This window comes from Haliotis cracherodii, unplaced genomic scaffold, assembly GCF_022045235.1.
Source record: "Haliotis cracherodii isolate W230 unplaced genomic scaffold, xgHalCrac1.p SCAF_8, whole genome shotgun sequence".
NCBI lineage: Eukaryota > Metazoa > Mollusca > Gastropoda > Lepetellida > Haliotidae > Haliotis > Haliotis cracherodii.
In genome coordinates, this window is record NW_027266341.1 from 29,667,334 (window position 1) to 29,687,888 (window position 20,555).

At 41.3% G+C, this 20,555-nt stretch overlaps 1 protein-coding gene across 1 annotated transcript in view; it reads left to right on the forward strand.

Annotated features, from left to right (window-relative positions):
* The first annotated feature begins 955 nt into the window (after nucleotides 1–955).
* The window catches only part of LOC139449622 (fibrillin-1-like), a 109,480-nt gene continuing 89,880 nt past the window's right edge, over nucleotides 956–20,555 (forward strand). Inside the window, exons 1-6 of the mRNA XM_071231098.1 lie at nucleotides 956–1,178; nucleotides 6,171–6,350; nucleotides 8,351–8,515; nucleotides 8,963–9,244; nucleotides 10,735–10,857; nucleotides 15,076–15,192. Of these exons, the coding sequence (XP_071087199.1) occupies nucleotides 956–1,178; nucleotides 6,171–6,350; nucleotides 8,351–8,515; nucleotides 8,963–9,244; nucleotides 10,735–10,857; nucleotides 15,076–15,192 (1,090 nt within the window). The remainder of the gene's footprint in view (nucleotides 1,179–6,170; nucleotides 6,351–8,350; nucleotides 8,516–8,962; nucleotides 9,245–10,734; nucleotides 10,858–15,075; nucleotides 15,193–20,555) is intronic.

The following is a 20,555-nucleotide window of genomic DNA, read 5'->3' on the forward strand; positions in this document are numbered from 1 at the left end:
GCAACCTCTATAGGATAACCCACCGTCTCTCTTTACAATGAAATGAAATCAGTTCGATTTTAGTGATGGATCTTCACTTGTAATCCTCAGTCTATTGTGAAAGTGGAATAAATATTACAAATTCGATTTATTGATATAAAAAATAATAATAAGTGATATAAAAATTCAAGTGTAAGATATAAAAAAATAGTTATTGATATGAAACAATAATTCAGATTTTAAATATCACAAGTTCATTTCTCGATTTCATAATACATTATAATATAACTCAAAATATATTTCATTTATTGATGTCATAAATACAAATTTGTGATGTGAATAAGTGAATTATTGCTTTTATTAATTAACTGGAGTTTAATCAGGTCGGTACAGGTCGATCCAATTTCTAATACTTGTATACTTTTTTATTCCGATTCCCCCAAATTCGTTGTGTTTAGAAGTTTTTTAAGGCAACACTTTCAACAGCTTTTAATTATAGTACAATATATCATATATTTATAATAATAGCGACAGCAGAACTGAACACACACACACACACACACACACACACACACACACACACGATTGGTTTCCAGACACCGTACATCTAGTGCATTCTTGCGCCTCTGATTAGTGAATTCATTGACTGAGAAATCTACCTATCTCACTTTCAAGTATGCAGCAAAACCGTACCGTATGGCCAAATCAAAGTCGCCCGAAACTTACATTAGCTACAACTTCCAAGCTCTTTTAAGTCCCCTACACCAAGCACAAGCATGGTTTGTCAACACAGCCAGTTGAGCACATGCCACCCATTTACAAAACCAGGAACAATAAGCATGTCTTTAATGCCCTCCGATATAAGCCATACCAAGCCAGAGATCATAATACAGATATATGGCCTCTGACACAAATCAACATCCGAGGCCAGCTTCGTAGGAAATATTATGTAAGAATCGCCTGAAACAATGGGAGGATGGAGGGAACGCAGCATCACTCCCCTTCCCCTAACCGAGTCCCCAGTGTTGGTAGATGTAACAAGAGACGCTGGCTCTCTCTGTCCGGCATCAATTTCAACATGGAAATGGGGCGTTACCAGGTCATTGCTTGCATCGTTATTTCTCTGAGTCTACATTCTCAGTCGTTTATTCATTATAAGGATCTATTTGCCAAACCGCCGGATAAAGGGAAAGAAGCAGGTATGATTTTTAATTAATAATTAATAACTATACCAACAATATTTTGTGTGTTAAAACGTATTTACGATGTACCTTTTTCACAATACACATGTATGCGATAACGTAAGGTATCAGCTTGTATGAAATGATCTCCAGATTGACGGTTGCAGGATTCGAGGTTAAATCATTTTTTTTTAAACGAAATCCGTTATTGGTATCGTTTTAAATGTTGAACAGCGCGATTTTAGGGTGGGAATGATGGTGTATCCTTTAAATGGTCTGTTCTTCACTTATCTAACGAAAGCAATGAATCGTATTTCAGTGCATACGTGCCCCGTAATATCCTGTTCGCATGTGTTCACAACCGTCCACGTGGAGTTTTCTCATCAGGTCACGCTGACCTCATTCAGTTCAGTTTAACGGGACTTTAAGGAACTGATTTGTAAAGAGTAAGAAAAAGCACCGGGAACATTGTTCATAAACTAGAAACTGATGATAGAACTACACTTACGAATAATTTGATATCAATACATTACGTGATATTAGAAAAAAGAATCAAGTGGTTGACAACTGCCACAATGTTTCTGCTTAAAGCAGTCGTAAAATATCCACATACTGATGTATCACAGTGCCTGTTGCAGTCTTCATTGGTTGTGCGTGGTTGTTGGACGCCACATTCAACGACTGTCCAGATACATAAATCGGCCTATAAATTACTGAGTCAAATAAACAAACCAGTGATTGATAAAATCAGGAACGTCCAATGTTGATGCCACTATCAAAGCACTAAAGTGGCCTCCCGGTCCATTTTGTCGCCACTCTCAAGCATATGACAAGCCACGGAGCTAGTCTAACCCGGAATCCCATCGAGGAAGATCAGATTAAACCAGTAATACAAGTATTAAATAAATTCGGGTAATTTATGTAAAGATCGTAAAAACAACATGTCATTGAAGTTTCAAATCAAAGTTACCAGTACTCTCTCTCTCTCTCTCTCTCTCTCTCTCACTAACCCCCCTCCCTCCCATCTTGCCACCACCAACACTAGATCCACTTGAGTCGATGCTAGTATTTGATTCACCTTGATCTCCATTCTTTGAAAGACTATCTGCTCATGTTTCTCTGCAACAGAGATACATACCGGCTTTGCAGGGAACCTTACCCGGAATCACAACACACGCTTCAACGGAAATATGTCTATATAAGCTACGTATACGAAACAAAAAACATATTCTTACATAAGCTATGTAAGTGCGAACTTCTCCGAATCCCGAACCTTATCACCGTGACTCGACAAGACTATAATGTGTATCCGGGTGTGTTCGTAACGCTTTTCGATAGTCAATGGCAACTTAAAGTGATTGAATTTTGAAAACTTAACGCCACACTGAACAATAGTTACATAACGGCTTATCAGCGAGATATTCAGGTCTTATTTTTTTTCGTATTATTTGCTATTTTAATGAAACCCCGACCTTGGGACAAACTATAAGATCTATAATAATCTGGGATTCGAACCCACAACAAGAGGATCCTCGTATGACCAAGGGACGTAACTCCGCACAGGTACAATAGTAAGGGGGATACAGGTTTCGTTGAAGATTTTAAAAATTATAATATACTTTATTGTTCAACATTATTGTTTAGAAATGAATGAATAAATTTCTAGAGCAAGTGCACACTTTCTATAAATCCTCTACCCTACGCCGATTTCTTCAAAATGTTTTCGCTGTGAAACATCTTCCCGGGGCAAGAGAGTTAACTGACTTTTAAAGTCCAGTTTCCATCCTTGCCGAACTAGGCTGGAATTCCTTGGCTCGATCGTAGCGCCACCAGTGGATATTACGAGTTATGTCCCTACTAAGCTTCTCCGATTCCACCTCTCGTATCACTTGCATTTGTTTCAAACAAATTGGCGGCGCCGAGTCAGGACGATCTGATCGATAATCAGGATCTAGATTGTGATAAAACGGGTCTTACATCATTATACATATAACTTAGTTTATATTTTACCAATCTCGCTTACAGCAGATTCGTTCATCTGATTCCCATAAAAGTGACCAGTTCTCTTAACAAAAAAAATAACAATGCATGGTTGCTTCCCTTGGTCGTACAAGGATCCCCTGATCGAGGATTCGCTACCCAGATTCGTTCCTATGGTAATCCTGGTCAGTACGGAACCTAAGTATCGTATGCTTGTTGTAAACAGTAGTGAGGGTATGATTGTTACAATAACCTTCCCGGTGGGGATGAATGTTGTTCATGCTAACAACCACTGGATTGTCTGACCATGACTTGTTTGAGTGATTTTACAGGCCGTCATAGTGGTACACATCAACGACCTGAATCACTCACATATTAAGCTGACACGCCGTGATATAACTGAAATACTGTACAGTCACACTGAAACACAACTTTTGGGCCATTATGCGGCAATATATCATATATAGTTATATTTGAGTGAGTGAGTACGGTTTTATGCCACTTTTAGCAATATTCCAGCAATATCACGGTAGGGGAGACCGGTGTAACCATGTGAGGAATCGAACTCGGGTCTTCGGCGTGAGGAGCGAACGCTGTAACCACTAGGCTACCCCACGGCCCCTTTATTTGAGACGGCGTGCAATACGTCGAATCGAGCATACGCGCACAAAGAGGGGTCTGCTGCAATCGTTTTCATCCTGATATTCAGTTTCCTTGAGAAAAGTATTAAAACCTATTCACAATTTAACAATGTTATCGGTCCGGTCGGACCACATTAGGTGTCGAGGCCTCGGTTCCATGTTTTCGTATATTGACCTCGTCAAAAGTAATTATTTGTATAATATCACATGACAATTAGGACACCACATCTCACTCTTTCTTACTATCCGCGTCATACCAAAAGGCGTTTAAAGATGGTACTTGTTGTTACCCTGCCTAAGCATTAAGGGGATAAAACAAGGACTGGTCGACTTCAAGTATAGTGTGTATGGGTGGAGTATCCATCTTAAAAACTGCGGCATGTTTTCTCAGTAGGGTTAGCACTATAAACCCGAGGCACCTTTTCCATTGAGTAGTCTGGTCTATTTAACCTAGCTATGGATTAGGGGCGGTCGGGTAGCCTAGTAGTTAAAGCGTTCGCTCGCCACGCCGAAGACCCGGGTTCGATTCCCGACATGGGTACAATGTGTGAATCCCATTTCTGGTGTTTCCCGCCGTGATATTGCTGGAATATTGGTAAAAGTGGCTTAAAACCATACTCAATCACTCACTAGCTATGAGTTAACTTTTAACAGTATTTCAGTTAAATCACGCCTATTGTGTGAAGAACGATCCAAGTGACCCACGATAAGAGGATCCTCACACGGCTATGGGACGTAACTCGTGTGTACATATGAACTGGTAAAGTTGGTGCCATGCTACCAAGAACTTGATGACGATGATGATAATGAAGATGGTTTTTATTTATTATTATTAATTTGTTTTATACTTAGTCACCTAAAACATGCCAGGCGAGAGGGGAAGGGGCAGGGTTGCCTCATCTTTTCGCGAAAACCTGTTTCATCACTATTTGATAGTGTTTATGATATAGTCGGAATCGTACAGTGGGCTCACCTTAAGAGATTTCTCATGTATATGAAACGAGTTTTGTAGAAGCATGAGAGACCGGACCTCATGTTGTGTTGTCAATTGGGGGACAACAAGCGGAACCTCGTCCTGCTAGATTCCGATGCGTTCTAGCTGTCATGGCCTGCGGGCCAGTCGGTGGCCCGGATGGGGTGGGGGGTGATGTGTGTGTGTGTGTGTGTGGGGGGGGGGGGGGGTTGGTTGTTGTTGTTGTAATAACGTTTATGTACTCTTATGTTTATGTATGTCACTTATGTCAACAAGCCACTCCTCCCGACCCTAATCCGGATATCTAGTCTTTAAATAGAGATTTGCCACATATTGGGGACATTCAGAGCATACTTGATAGTTTATAAATACTAGGGAACGCCATAATACTATGATCGTGGGTTCGAATCTAGGTTGATCCCGATAATGTTTCCAGGTCTGTCGGGGAGTGGGGTAGCCTTGAGGTTCTATCCCCCACTTGGGTACAATGTAATGTGTGAAGCCCGTTTCTGGTGTTCCTCACTGTGATATTGCTGGAACATTGCTAAATGCGGCGCAAATCCTCACTCACTCACTCACTCACGCACCCAACCTCAAACCCACCCACTCGCTCACTTTCCACTTCGGGGTTTCCATCCACATTAGTCTGACACGCCGTGATATAACTGAAATACGGTTTAATGTGGCGTTAAACCAGTATACATATAATTACAGCCATATGATATATAACACGCCATTACAGACCAATAAATAACACGTCATTAAAGAACGTCTTTACAGATCTATAGTTTTTCAATGTGAAGATTACAAATTAACACGATATACCGCTTTTCCATCCGACGAGAGGTCGGTCACATGACCGCGAACCTGAAGTTCATAAGCGTATGAACGAAACATTTTAACTGTAATATTCTTGAAATGATGTAAATATTGACGGACAACTTCCACATTCCTGGGGAAACCCTGGGAATTCCTTTGCACAAAGACATACAGAAGCGTTTTTTCTGATCACTTGGACCCCTGAATCTCGAAGATTTGGGAAAAGGTCAGAGAGTCTGAATGCATGCCCTTTTAAGAAAAACTCGCAACGACCCATCCTAATGAATTAAACGAAGACATGCACATCCAAACTATCGAATCGACCCGTGTCTAGACACACAGTCACAGTCTACAGCAATCAATGCATTTACCTCAGAATCTATTTGACACCCTTCAGTGAATGATCAATTGATCAATGATGGCGGAACATTTGCAATTGCCACGGGTTCGTAACATTACTGAACACCAGCTAGCAATAGACCTTTTAAAGGTTCTTTCTTGAGTTATGAAGCATATCCTCGCCCTTATCATACACGAATGCACTAACGTTAAACTACACTCGTACCATTTTTTTTATCCTACTTCGCATGCCCACAGAGAAGAGATGGAAGAAGTGCGAACCACCAGGCCAGATCCGGAACGGACAAGTCGTGGTGTGGGGGGACGGGCTGCTCCTGGAATACATCTGTGACAAGAACTTCTTCGCTTACGGCCTCACCCACGGCGGGTGTGACCCAACAACAGGAAAATGGACGATTTTACCACCAGTTTGTGTCGGTAAGTCAGTATCGGGCTCTTAAACTAAGACTATAAATATAATGCTCTATGATGATGCCATGTTCTTTCTAGTTCTGGAGTTATAAGTTATTCCACACGTTTAAATGAGAAATTGTATCTCAGTAATTATTATAGTCATTAAACTATTAAAAATATATATGACATTTAAAAAAAGACGAGAAAGTGTTGTCTGAATGAGTGTATTTTCCCTTTGAAGAGTGTGAGTGACTTTGGTTTAACGCCACCTTGAACAGTATTTCTGTTATATCACAGCTGTCAGTTTTATGTGAGAGAAAGCTCGAAGTGATGAAGGCCTTAGGCGCTTACCACTTTGGTGAAAGCCACGAGCACGACACGGTACTACCAAACCTAGAAACGTAATCATGGCGAACCGGGATTCGAAACAAGATCATAGGTTTCTGATACGCTTAAGGGATGCAACTCTGCACAGTGAATTACTGAGCCTGGGGCGACTTGGCTACTCTGTCCGATCCCGTCCTAGAATGACGCTTACGTTTGGAACATGTGAGCTTGTCTCAATCTTATTCTCTACATACTCGTTGTTCACCGGTTCCACGGGTAACATGGGTGAAGTAGCTTCTATGTTAAACTGATATGAAGGGTGCACCAACCCGTGCACCCCTCCATGACGTATCTAGGTAAGGAAATAAGAATAAAGAATGTTTTTGGATTGATCCATTCCTTTATTAGGTGTGACCAGCATGCACAATGCAATTGAAATCACTCTCCGAAGTGCGTTTTGGGGAGTTCTGCGTTTAGAGGGGGTCTACGTTTAGGGAGGACTTAGATCCGGGTCTCGCTTTAGCATAGCAGTTAGTGTGAAACCAAGCGTCTCCAAGCGGAAGAACATTTCCTGTCTTACCAGTCATGAGTGAAGGTCAAGGTCACCATATAGTTGGACGAGAAAATATTGTGAATACGCAATGCCATTTAGAAAATGGTCAAATGCAACAAATGTTATATTTTGGGATAACACTTTCTTTGTACTTTACTAAGAAAGTGTTATCCCAAATAAAACATTTGTTACGGGAAAGTATTGTTCGACATCTTAGCCAAACAGACAGTTCTCTCTGAGGGTAGTTGAGGATAACGACAGTATACTGTGTCTGACTGGAATATTCATGTTGAATAGCGGCATTGTATCTTAAAGGGCTAGCACAAATATAATCGGCATTAGTCCGGACTAGTACATGCAGCCACGCACACACACATGGATGCACGTCGCTATAGAAGCGCAATAATTGTGGACGCGACACTAAACCCAATTTCACCTCACCTTCAAGTCGAATTTCGTATAATCCTCTGATAGAAGGTAAAACCGCTTACTAATGACATAGAGGCTGTGTAGGCAGCAGAAGATGGCCGACAAACCACGTGACATACCACGTGAAAGGTCATGGTATGTATACTAGGCACCAAAAGAAAGTAGGCATATGATAAAATCTTTTGGTGCCTAGTATGCTCTAACACATCAGTGGATCATTAACTGCGTACGACAATTTAAAGATTACTCACCATGCTGAAGTAAGGCATCACAAGTTTCGCCTAATTTAACACTGACATAGAGAACATGCATTAATGAGGAAATGGCTCAGGTCATATGAAAGTCGAAGTTTGTCCTTGGAAACCCACTTTGTAAAAGCCTGCTGAATTAAAGTTTATAAGGTTTGGATAATGTCTCATTTTTTCACATGGCTGTCATGATATTATCAGGGAGCCGTTGTACAAAACAACCTTAGCGATACGACTGTCGTAAGTCTATGTTAAGGTATGGGAGCTAGGATCACCTCAGAGCTAAGATCACTTTGTATAACGGCAGCCTGATGAGCTCCCCTTTAAGATCGCTGTGTGGGAAGGGGTTATTTCACTTACAGGTTCTTTATTGAGAGTATTGGTAATAGCAAAGACGTAGATATACGTCTTTGGTAATAGTCGGTATGGACACAATACGTCAACTGACAATTTGCCTTGCATTCCAGCCAGCGGTTGCCCAGATTTGCTCCCACCCCGTCACGGCGTGGTAAACATCGACAACAATGGCGGTGTCGCCACTTTTACATGCGAGGCCGGCTACTACGTCCTCGGGTCTGCCAAACTCTTCTGCGAAGAAGGACGCTGGAGGGGCAGGTTCCCCTTCTGTGCGGGTATGTTGGGGACAGGTCCTGTTCCGGTTACCTATGTGTGCCAAGGCTGCAAAAACACACACAAATGGCCAATCATGTCCATGCTACACCGCCAGGGGGAAGATCACCCACGCCACAAAGTTCGATCTGCCCCAAACAAAACTGCACACTCATTGTTGCCTTTGTTATTTTCCAATGCAATATTTTACGAGCCAGTTTCACTGTACAATTCCCAAACAAGTGAAAAGAAAATGTAATAATAATCAAATTCTGATGTATGTTAGTTAAACCATCAACGCGTGGTATACATTTCTTATTATTATTACTACCATAAAGTAGGATCTCAATCGTGGATCATCTTATTATACCAATCATCAGCATTTGAGTCACCCAGCATGGTTTGGGAATGTTGAATGGTTTGGAGACATGTTGAAGGGCATTGTTTTTAATACTATTTCCGTTCTGCAGTGAGCGCCAAATCGCGGCCCACCAGTGCGCCCCCTACCGGAGTACCCAACGCTGCCCTGCGTCACGCGGACGAGTCATGTTTCCAGTACCAGATCGACCCCCCGACGGTGGAGAAGGCCGTGTTCACTACGTCGTACGTCTTCAGCAAGTTCCGGGGTCGTTACATCATGATCGCCACGTACAGCTGTGTGGGTGGGTACAAGCTGTCCGACCCAAGCTCCACCAACCTCTACTGTCACAATTCACAGTGGGGTGCAAGAATCAGGCCCAAGTGTGTGCTAGGTAAGACAGCTTGCACAGTGAACTATATAAGTATATCATATACCGCACTGTGGACTATATAAGTATATCATTTACTGCACAGTGAACTATATAAGCACAGCATATGCTGCACAGTGAACTATATAAGCACAGCATATACTGCACAGTGAACTATGTAAGTATATCATATACCGCACTGTGGACTATATAAGTATATCATATACTGCACAGTGAACTATATAAGTATATCATATACTGCACAGTGAACTATATAAGTATATCATATACCGCACAGTGGACTATATAGGTATATCATATACCGCACAGTGGACTATATAAGTATATCATATACTGCACAGATGAACTATATAAGCATATAATATACTGTTAAATGAACTATATACGCATAGCATATACTGCACAGTGAACCAAATAAGCATATAATATACTGCACAGATGAACTATATAAGCATATAATATACTGTTAAATGAACTATATACGCATAGCATATACTGCACAGTGAACCAAATAAGCATATAATATACTGCACAGTGAACTATTTAAGCATTTAATATACTGCACAGTGAACTATATAAGCATAGCATTTACTGCACAGTGAACTATATAAGCACAGCATATGCTGCACAGTGAACTATATAAGCATAGCATTTGCTGCACAGTGAACTATGTAAGTATATCATATACCGCACAGTGGACTATATAAGTAAATCACATGCACTGTGATCTACATAAGCATAGCATATACTGCATAGTCCAATGCTACGTTGGTGACAAGGGAGATGTCATTTCCGAGACAAAGCTTTGGTGGCGAATGGGTTTGCATGTTTGTTTCTTGTTCAACGCCGCACTCAGCAATATTTCAGCTATTTGACTGCGGTCTGTAAATAATCGAGTCTGGACCAGACAATCCAGTGATTGACATCATGAGCATCGATCCGCGCAATTGGGATACGATGACATGCGCCAACTAAGTCAGCGAGCCTTACCACCCGATCTCGTTAGTCGCCATTTACGACAAACATAGTCGCCTTATATGGCAAGCATGGGTTGCTGAGGACCTATTCTACCCCGGATGTTAACGGGTCGGGTCAAGGGTAGTTATATTGTAATGAAGATATGATACACCGGATATTCTCTACATAACACGCAGTGTCAAGTATCATCGCCGGTGGCCCAGTCGTCTAAGGAATGCTCGTGGGTTTCACCGAAGTGGTAAACGTCTAAGATCTGCATCAATTCGGGCTTTCATCCCACGTTAAGCTGACACGCCGGAATACTGTTAAAAGCGGCTTTAAACCCAACTCACTCACTCATAAGTTCAACAGTTTGGTGCTTTATAAATGTAGGGACGCCATCTGTTTCCATGACAACAAACCCTCAAATTTGTTACAATAGTTTAACTTTATAATATGTTTTTGTCATTTCGATCTACTTATATATTGACATCTTTGAATTGTGTAGAAAATAATTTTTAAATATCTCCCAACAGAGGATGATCCGTGCCAAAACGGCAATGGAGGGTGCGCGCACATGTGCGTGTCTCGGGTTGGTCGATATTCCTGCACGTGCAGAGATGGGTATACCCTCGGATCTGATTTCCGGTCCTGTTTTGGTGAGTAGATTGCTTAAACAACTGAAAGCATGACGAAACAACCGTCATCATTCGGGTACATTCTGCATATTCCGGCAGTTCTCAGATCACGCCACACAAAGTTCTTACAAGGCGACAACCGAGTTTGACAAACGCATTTTTTATGTTCAATACAAATGTTACATAAAATCATATATTGGTTCGTTGGTTTGTTGTTTTACGCCGCACTCAGTAATATTCCAGCTATATGACGGCGGTCTGTAAATAATTGAGTCTGGACCAGACAATCCAGTGATTGCACACGCACACACACGGGCACAGGCAGACAGACAGATACACACACAGAGGCATACACACACACACACACACACACACACACACACACACACACACACACAGGTGGCCCAGTCGTCTAAGGCGCCGCAATATTCTGTGCAGAGTTGCGTCCCTTGGGCACGCCGGAAACCTTTGATTGCGGGTTCGAATCACGGTTCTCCCCGGTTATGTTTCTAGGTTTGTCAGCACCATACCCTTGCTCGTTGTTTTCACCAACGTGGTAAACGTCTAAGGCCTGCATCACTTCGGGCTTTCCTTCCACATCAAGCTGATACGCCGTGATAAAACTGGAACACTGTTATAAGCGGCGTTATATCAAGCCCACTCACTCACAGTCATTCTCATCAAGATGCTTTAGCATTTCAGAAAACTTATATGGATTTGTAAAAGTAGAGCTGTATATCGTCTTATAAAGTATGTTTGGTAATCTGACGTCTATGTATTCATTGGACTGTGCTCGCGGTATTTAATCAATTTTGTTCCATACGATCTTGAATAGATTTTGGAATTCAGCGGGATTCAAATCTGCATGTTAACGAGAGTTTGACAGGTCTGATTGGTAAGCTATGTAACGTAATTCGTGCCAAACATGTTACCTCATGAGTGGACCCTAGGTCATCAGCAAACATAGATAAATCGAAGACCAAGGGTACCCGGATGGTGTAGGAGGTGGCGCATACCTATTTATTCCAGTGTAACACCTGTGGCTTTTGGCCTTGGCAAATGTAAATAACGATATATATAGTACGACATATCAAGATTATGCAGCCTCTTAAGGATGTCAATAAGATGTGCAAGCTTGGGAAATATTTATCTGTAGTTAAATAATGATGACTCCCTAAATACAATCCGACCTCGGCAATGTCGGACAAGTCCATTTTGTGAACAGAGGGGTTAAGTTTTGCATTTTCCGAATATTGTCAAAACTTTTCTCGTCGATTACATGTACCTTTTCTCCCAAACCGATTGTTATATATGTCCCACTTCTGGACGCGATCGTTCGGCCACTGCCGAACTCACTAGACAATTCCCTCTCAAACATAACTTCGTCCAATTTCCAACCGCATCAATTTGCGAGCAATTTAGGCAATTGGGATACGATTGCATGCATCAACAAAGTCAGCGGCCCTGACCACCCGATCCCGTTCGTCGCCTCTTACGACGAATGTAGTCGCCTTTTACGGCAAACGTAGGTTTGTTGAAAATTTATTCTAATCCGGATCATCACGAGTAGTAATATACATATATATGTTCTACTGGTGCATTTGTGTAGAATATTAGACACATGGTCCTGTGATTAGCAGTAAGCGTGTGTAATAACTTTCCGATATGTGCCCATGTGCATGCATTTTAGCGATTCTCAATGCTGATTCGTCAATTGAATTACGTCATTCATTGCGTCATCTGAACACTAGGTTGCCGTCAGTGAAGTTACTCTCTAGGGTTGATATTTCATACGGTTTTTTTCATTATTTACTCTCTCAAAAATGTCAACAAGTAATACAAAATAATAACCTACTTGAAACTCGGTATTACGGATAATTTGTCCGTCGTGAATGAATGCTGTTAGTAATTCATGAAAAGCTCGGGATTGCCCACAAATGATGACGTTATCTTCAAAAAAAATTATTATTTAAAGTTTACCCGATATACGGCTTCTCCATTGGACGAGAGGTCGATCACGTGACCACGAAATTGACGTTCATATGTGTACGAACGACACAATTTTCACGAGACCATGTTCTTTTAATGACGTAAACACTGATGGACATTCCACATTGCTAGAACGAATAAATACAGAAGCGTTGTTTCTCATCACTTAGGCACTTTAATCTTGAACTTAGCGTTTTAGCATACATTGGGAAAGTTTGATTGCATGTCCGTTCAAGGATATCCTCGCTACCACCCATCCTAGAGAACAAAACGAAGAAAAACACATCCAAACTACCATATTATCAACGCATTGTGACTGACTTACTGAGTTTGTTCTTAACAAATCTTTCTCATCTAATGAAGATATTATTTGAGAACATTTGAGAACTGCAAAAGTTGTTCCTGTTGAGCATACATTAGCTCACGGCACCTCTCATTTTGAGGAACTATTTTATTCCGCGATACAGCTGGTTGTTGTATGGCTGTCAGTGTAAACATGAAGTCACACGTACTAAATATAATTGTGTATAGATCAAGGTCTACGTCCTTTCAGGTAAAGGTAGTGATATAACAAACTATACACAAAGTAAAAGTCAAATCTTCATCAGTTTGCGACAATGCTTCGATATGATGTCACGTGGCTTGTGGCCGCTTCTCAAACAATGAAAACGATGGAACGATTGTCGTGAACAACAACCAGACAACATTTTTTTTAAATGGATGAAAATAAAATATTTATATAATATTTTATACTTTACTATTCTCGTCAAATGATTTATTAAACTCATCGAGGGATATCATGAGGTGCCTAGTTTCATGAGTGGCACAGGAGTGAATATGCCAACTTTGTCAGGTCACTTGATGTCCGGTCAGGTCAAATCACGAGATCTCAGGTCAGGACAAGAGATAATAATCCTTTGACAAGAAAAGTTAATTTTATATTTATCATGTACTTTCTTATTTATGTATTTACTCATTTAGCTGGAATAATGCTGAGTGCGGCGTTAAACAACAAACAAACAAACAAACAACCAGAGTTAAGCAAACATTAAGTAGTACCGACATAATGTTACTTGCGTGAAATAGCGATTTCATAATTTCAGATAAATATAGCATTTTATCATGAAATACATATACTTTTATTATATAGTTCAGTGTGAAAGACTGAGTTTCCTGAAGTTGAGAAAAGTGATATTTTCATTGCAGTGAACATAACACGTTGACGGAACTATGTTGGCCTACACGAGACAACTCGTACACAAACTGTTGATTTACGTCAGTTCAACGTTGACAAGTCATATAATGACAGATGGTCATTTATGTAGTTCATACCGATTCTTACCGTTTGTTATTTTGTTGAAAATGATTTGTATTAAACTGTGAATTTCCCTTCTGATTTGTCACCCGATGTGACGTTAAATATTAACTCACTCACTCACTCACTCACTCACTCAGCGTGAAAGACTGAGTTTCTTGAAGGTGATATTTTCATTGCGGCAAACATAACACCTGATATTTCAACACACACTGTTGACGTCCTTTTTACGTTAATTCCACATTGTGAAGGCCAAATAATAGATGGCCATTAATGGAGTTAATATCACTATCGCTATAATCCCCCGTTACTCTAATGACATATGAAATATCTTCTATATACTCATTAATTGGTACTAGTATTACTTAAAGGGGCACGGGTATCGAGGCAGTGTGTTTGGTTAGCCAAGCTTGGAAATAAAATATATATCTGCCTATATGTCGAAAGTCACTCGCACAATTTTTTGGAACTTCGATCGGGACGTACAGTTCTCGTAACTCGAAAGTAAATTTCTCATATCATAAATTTTAAAATCACGGACCGTTTAACAACTTGTGCAGGTGTAACATACCCGGATGTACTAAGCTCCGTGTCTCCTGGACACGGATCTGCACGACCTCTGACCTCTCGACACGATATCTGTCTCGTGCTTCCTGTTCCTGTTCCAAGTCGCGTACAAATGCATGTCTTATTCTAGATCTGAGGACTGAAACATGACCGTTTACATGTACACCTGCCACCCTCATTAACAAAACCCACGCAGGGTCATTTAATTTAATCCCTTTTCTGGACCGGACACACATTCTCATGCATAAACAGTATGGCCGCCATTACCTCAAACATAAAGTTTACCTCTTTTATCCGGACGGTAATGTTCCGGTTGATCGTCCGGATTAGCAATGTTTCACTGAATATCATGTCAATGTCTGTTTCAGATTTGAATGAGTGTATTCTCAAGAATGGCGGATGTGCCCATGACTGCCACAACACGATCGGGTCGTTCTTCTGTTCGTGCGGTCCGGGGTTTCTTGTGAATGGAAAAGGCTGTGTAGGTAAGCATGGGTTGTTATAACTACACACTGTCAGTACCGGCTCTATCCATTTGTCACTGTCTACTCGCGGCCATATTATACCCTAGAAGTATTTTAAATATTCCCCCAAGGTGTTACGCAAGTAAATCAGATATTATATGCGCAATAAATCGTTCGTTCGTCTCCATATTTTCAGTTATGAAATGTACGGTTGAAAAAGCCCACAACAGAATTGTGTAAACGATACCAAAGTTAAACTTTAAAAAAAAACACTACGCGGTGCATCCGGAGCGAATATCCCCTCCCCCCTACTTTAAATTTACTACTCTAAGGCCAGATTTCTTAAAAACTTGGTTTACGAAACCGTTGAAATGTAAAAAAAAAGTGTTTTTTTATTCCGCCGACCGGAAATAAGCAAAACGTTAACAAAACAAAACTCATTACCATCAATTAAATAAACTATTTAAAATGCCATACTTAATATTGCATTAAACAGCCAAGCACGGCTATACATGTGTTGGTATATCTTTCCGTGTTCCTCCCACCAGACCCTTTTTCTCGACGTGATTTTTTTCTGAATAAAAACAATATATGTGAAATTGGAATTTTGTAAATTAAATTTTCTCAACCCACTGTCCAAAATTCCCTGACCAAAAAGAAAAATGTATTGCCTACGAGGATGTGTTCCATGACACCTCCTTACTTCTAACCACAGCAAATATATATTAAATTTGATTAAGCTTGTTGTGGTACTTGTAGTCCTATTTGCTTATATGTAGTATATTTGGAGGAATCGACTTAATGGTAGGTCTCGTATCTGTTGAACGTGACATGGATTTGAGTTTTACATTATATTTGGTAGGGAAACATCAATATATGGGGAAATAGGAATTCTGATAGTATAATGGAATGTTATGGAGTGTCTTACAATCAAGTGAGTGAGGTTTTACGCCCCTTTTAGCAATATTCCAGCAATATCACGGCGGGGGACACCACAAATGGGCTTCACACCCATTGTACCCCTGTCGGGAATCGAACCCGGGTCTTCGGCGTGACAGGCGAACGCTTTAACCACTAGGCTACCCGACCGCCCCTCTTACAATCAAACAGCTGCTAAAACACACCAGGAATGAAATGTGATCAACTAAAGTATGAACTCTACTCGCGTTTTATGTGTCCTGTTTTAGTGCGAAAAAATCAACAAGAAAAAACAAAAAACCCAACTCATTTGGAAATTACAGAGGGTACCAACCCCACGTCCAAAAATGAGGTTGGCAGCCTCATTATACAGTGATATGGATTCAGGCTTAGAAATCAACATTCCAATGACTTTTTTCAAATTTCACGGAAGGTAACAAATTGGGAGTTACCTCCCTTTTGTAATGATTGTTATATCTTTTGGCAAATAATTAGGCGATTAAAGTGTGTGTTGGCTGGGGGAGGGGGGCGGCTGCAGAGAAAGGTGTAGGAGAGGACACTACTGAATGGGGTTTCCTGACGATTGATGACTAAATATTGTACCCTTTGCGGCACATATGAAGGAACCTAACCTTGTTCATAAACACAAACACGTATTGGGGTGACACGGGTTACCTAGTGGTATGTAGCGCCGTTGCTCAGAGTTGTGTCCCTTTTCCATGCCATGTTCCGCTGGGTTCGAATCCTACATTTGCTTTCCTTATGATTATTGGTTTATAAGCAATAAGCAACATGCCCGTGCTCCTATGTTCCATTTAACAGAACATACAATTATTATTGATTTATTATTATATAATATTTAAATCAGGACTTCGGATCCCCATTACCGTCGTCGCTTCTTGTTTTCCTCTCACATTAAGCTCGCCTCTCCATAACGTAAACACTGGTCACAACTAACTGACCTTGTTTCTATAACCCAGAGTTTAGCGTCGGTGAAATGTATGGCCATAATGTGTGCACAATGTTTTAAAACAACGCATGACATGGAAGTTGAGCTTTTACTCATATAAATTTGGTGAAGTCATGATTATTGCACTTATAGATCGACGTGCGTGCGTGCGTGCGTGTGCGTTTGCGTTTGCGTGTACTAGTCCGAACTAATGTTGATTTTATAGTGATGGTCCTGCACCGTGACTGTGGAATTTATATTTTTAAGGTATTTTCTTTTCCTAAAAGCCTAGGCAAGTCTAGATCAAACTAACCACGTCTAGTTTGCTTGATTCCACAAAACAGCAGAAGAGGAAAGAATCTCAAGGTGGACACAATTTTATGGATAACGACTTCTTTAATGCTGTAAAAAGCGACGTTCCGGTATAGATCCTTATACCGTTGTCAAGCTATAAGGATCCTATAAGGATCTATACCGAAACGTCGCTTTTTACAGCATTAAAGAAGTTGTAATCCATAAAACTGTGTCCATCTTGTCATCCGTCAACTTCTAATTTATGCCTATCAAACAAGGAAAGGATCATTCGAGGAAAAATAAAAAATATATATTTTAAAGACATGATTTTATTGACTAAGTGTTCTCTATTATAGTGCTAGCCCACTGAGATACCATGCCGCAGTTTAACATAGATACACCACTCAGACGACCATTTCTAGTTTAATCCCCTCAATGTCGAGCGCATTTTAAGTGCCTCCTGGAACGGATAAATGTTCACATGAAGATTGTCTTAATTACCTCTTTAAATGACAGCCTCCGTGTTCTAGTGGTAGAGCGTCTGCCTTAGGTTCGGAAGGTCCGGGGTTCGATCCCCGGCCGCGTCAAACCAAAAGACGTTAAGAGACGGTACTTGTTGTTACCCTGCCTGACGCTCGGCATTAAGGTGATAAAACAAGGACTGGTCGGCTTTGAGTCAGTGTGCTGTGTCTGAGTTTGGTATTCATGTTATACTGCGGCATGTTATCTCAGTGGACAAGCAACAGAAAATCGGCATTAGTCCGGACTAGTACAAGAGGCCACACACACACGTGCATGCACGTCGCTATATAAACTATATAATCTTGAACGCGACGTTAAATCCCATTTCAACTCACAACCTTTTTAAAGTCAACGAAAATCCGGATCAGGCGCTTACAATATTAGACCCGAGTCCCGATTCACAAAACGTTCGTGGCGTTAAGAGACTTGTAACTATATATAGTTCATCATAGAATTACGAACATCGTAGTGCTACGAACGCTTTGTGAATCGGACCCTGGCTGGTTATGACGTCATTCCCCGACGGCGTGAATCGTTTCCCAAGCATCGATTCCTTACAGGCCGTTGAGTGACACAGGTGTGGGTGGGGGATTACGGTAGAGAATAGTAGGTCTTATGTGTCAATGAGTTTCTACTGAGTCAGCACCGAGAAACTGGCCTTGCGGCGTCAAATAACATTCATGCAATCGCTTCCTCGTAGTAAATAGGCTGTACGTTACCTGTATGTTCTGAGGAATTGATCTCTCTGTCAATTCGCACGAATCATTTACTTCACTTCCTTATTGCTGAGTAGGAGGTACTGCAATTCCCAGAACAAGATTTCCCGCGCTTCCCTAGACTTTATGTCATTACTTTTTTTCTTTATTCCTTTATATATTTTTTTTCATTTAACTGATAGATGCATCACTAAGTATGTTAAACGTTTAAATTTACGAAATGATACGTGCAGATTTTTTAAAATACGTGGAACAGTTTCACGCAAAGGAGCATTCAAAACATAAAATTGATTTTATGATTTTGAAAAATAATTCGAAATGGAGCCTGACAACATGCTATCAGACCACGTGAAATAGTTGCGCCGCACGTGCTCGTTAAGATTCACGTGAAGTTAGATTCTCAGAACAAACCTGTGGTATTCAAGTGACAATAATGAGGTATGCTTGTGTCATCAACGAGCATGGCTGTGTACTCCGGCGGTAGTTGAGAAGTCAGCATGCGTTCACTCTATCCGTTGATCCGTTGACCGGCAAAATAATATGTCTTGAGTGAAATCTGGCTTCTATGTAAGTCGGCTATATGTTAGTCATTATTATAATACCATGGTAGTGTAATTATTGTTTATTAAGCATAATCGTTATGTCAACAGTCGACACTTTATTATTTTGAAACCGCATTTGAACAGGCAGTGTGTGAAAACCCTATGTGAGAGAGAGTTTTGAACAGTATTCCTGTTATATCCCGGCGTGACAGCTTAGTGTGGGAGGAAAGCCCGAAAGGAAAGCACTTTCGTGAAACCCACGACAACGTTGAAAACATAACTGGGGCGAACCGGGATTCGAACCCACGATATGAAGTTTCTGATGCCAATGGGACGTAATCTGCACAGCACATCGCGGCGGCTTAGACGACTGGGCCACCCGTGCCCCCAAACCCTAAGTGACGTAAGTTGGGCATGGGTTTGGTGCCGGGACTCCAAGACTCATAATCACGGATAATTTAGGGCCCTGAACACCGAAGACGGGGTGAGAAATGGAAGCGTACAGCTGCCTTATCACTGATGCTGCGCTTTTCATTAAGAACTGACAAAATCTAGGCTACACAAACTAGTGGGTGACAGCATGAGCAATGACCCTCTTACATTGAGACAATCAACCAGTTCACACACTGTGGCCATTCAATCCCTATGAGGGTGGTGGGGTACCCTTGCGGTTACAGCGTTCGCTCGTCACGCCGAAGGTCCGAGTTCGATTCCCCCATATGGGTACAATGTGTGAAGCCCATTTCTGGTGTACCCAGGGGCACAGGTGGCCCAGTCGTCATAAGCGCCGCAATTCGCTGTGCAGAGTTGCGTCCCTTGGGCACGCCAGAAACCTATGATTGTGGGTTCGAATCCCGGTTCGCCCCGATTATGTTTCTAGGTTTGAAAGCACCATACCCGTGCTCGTAGGTTTCACCGAAGTAGTAAACGTCTGAGACCTCATCACTTCGGGCCTTCCTCCCACATTAAGCTGACACGCCGTGATATAACTGAATAATGTTAAAAGCAGCGTTAAACCCAACTCGCTCACTCTGTTGTACCCCGCCGTGATATTCCTGGAATATTGCTAAATGCGGCGTAAAACCATACTCACTCACTGCAATCCTTATGTCAGTCGGTTATCATTCCATAGTCGAGGCCTGTATACAGGGTTCAGTTTCATAAAGCGATCGTAGCGCTGGGATGAAGGTAATTCCCATACTTGACGTAGATTTACGACAGCCGTAGCGCTAGTATCGCTGTATCTGGGTTTGGATCCGGAATCCTCAGGGGGTCATTAGAGGGGCTCAACCCCGGGTAAATGAGTGAGTCAGTTGGGGTTAACGCCGCTTTAAACAGAATTTCAGTTACATAACGGCGTGTCAGCCTAATATGGGAGGAAGGTCCAAACAAGGAAACGGAACGCAGGCTCTGAAGATGCATCTTCCCGGGGCAAGGGAGTTA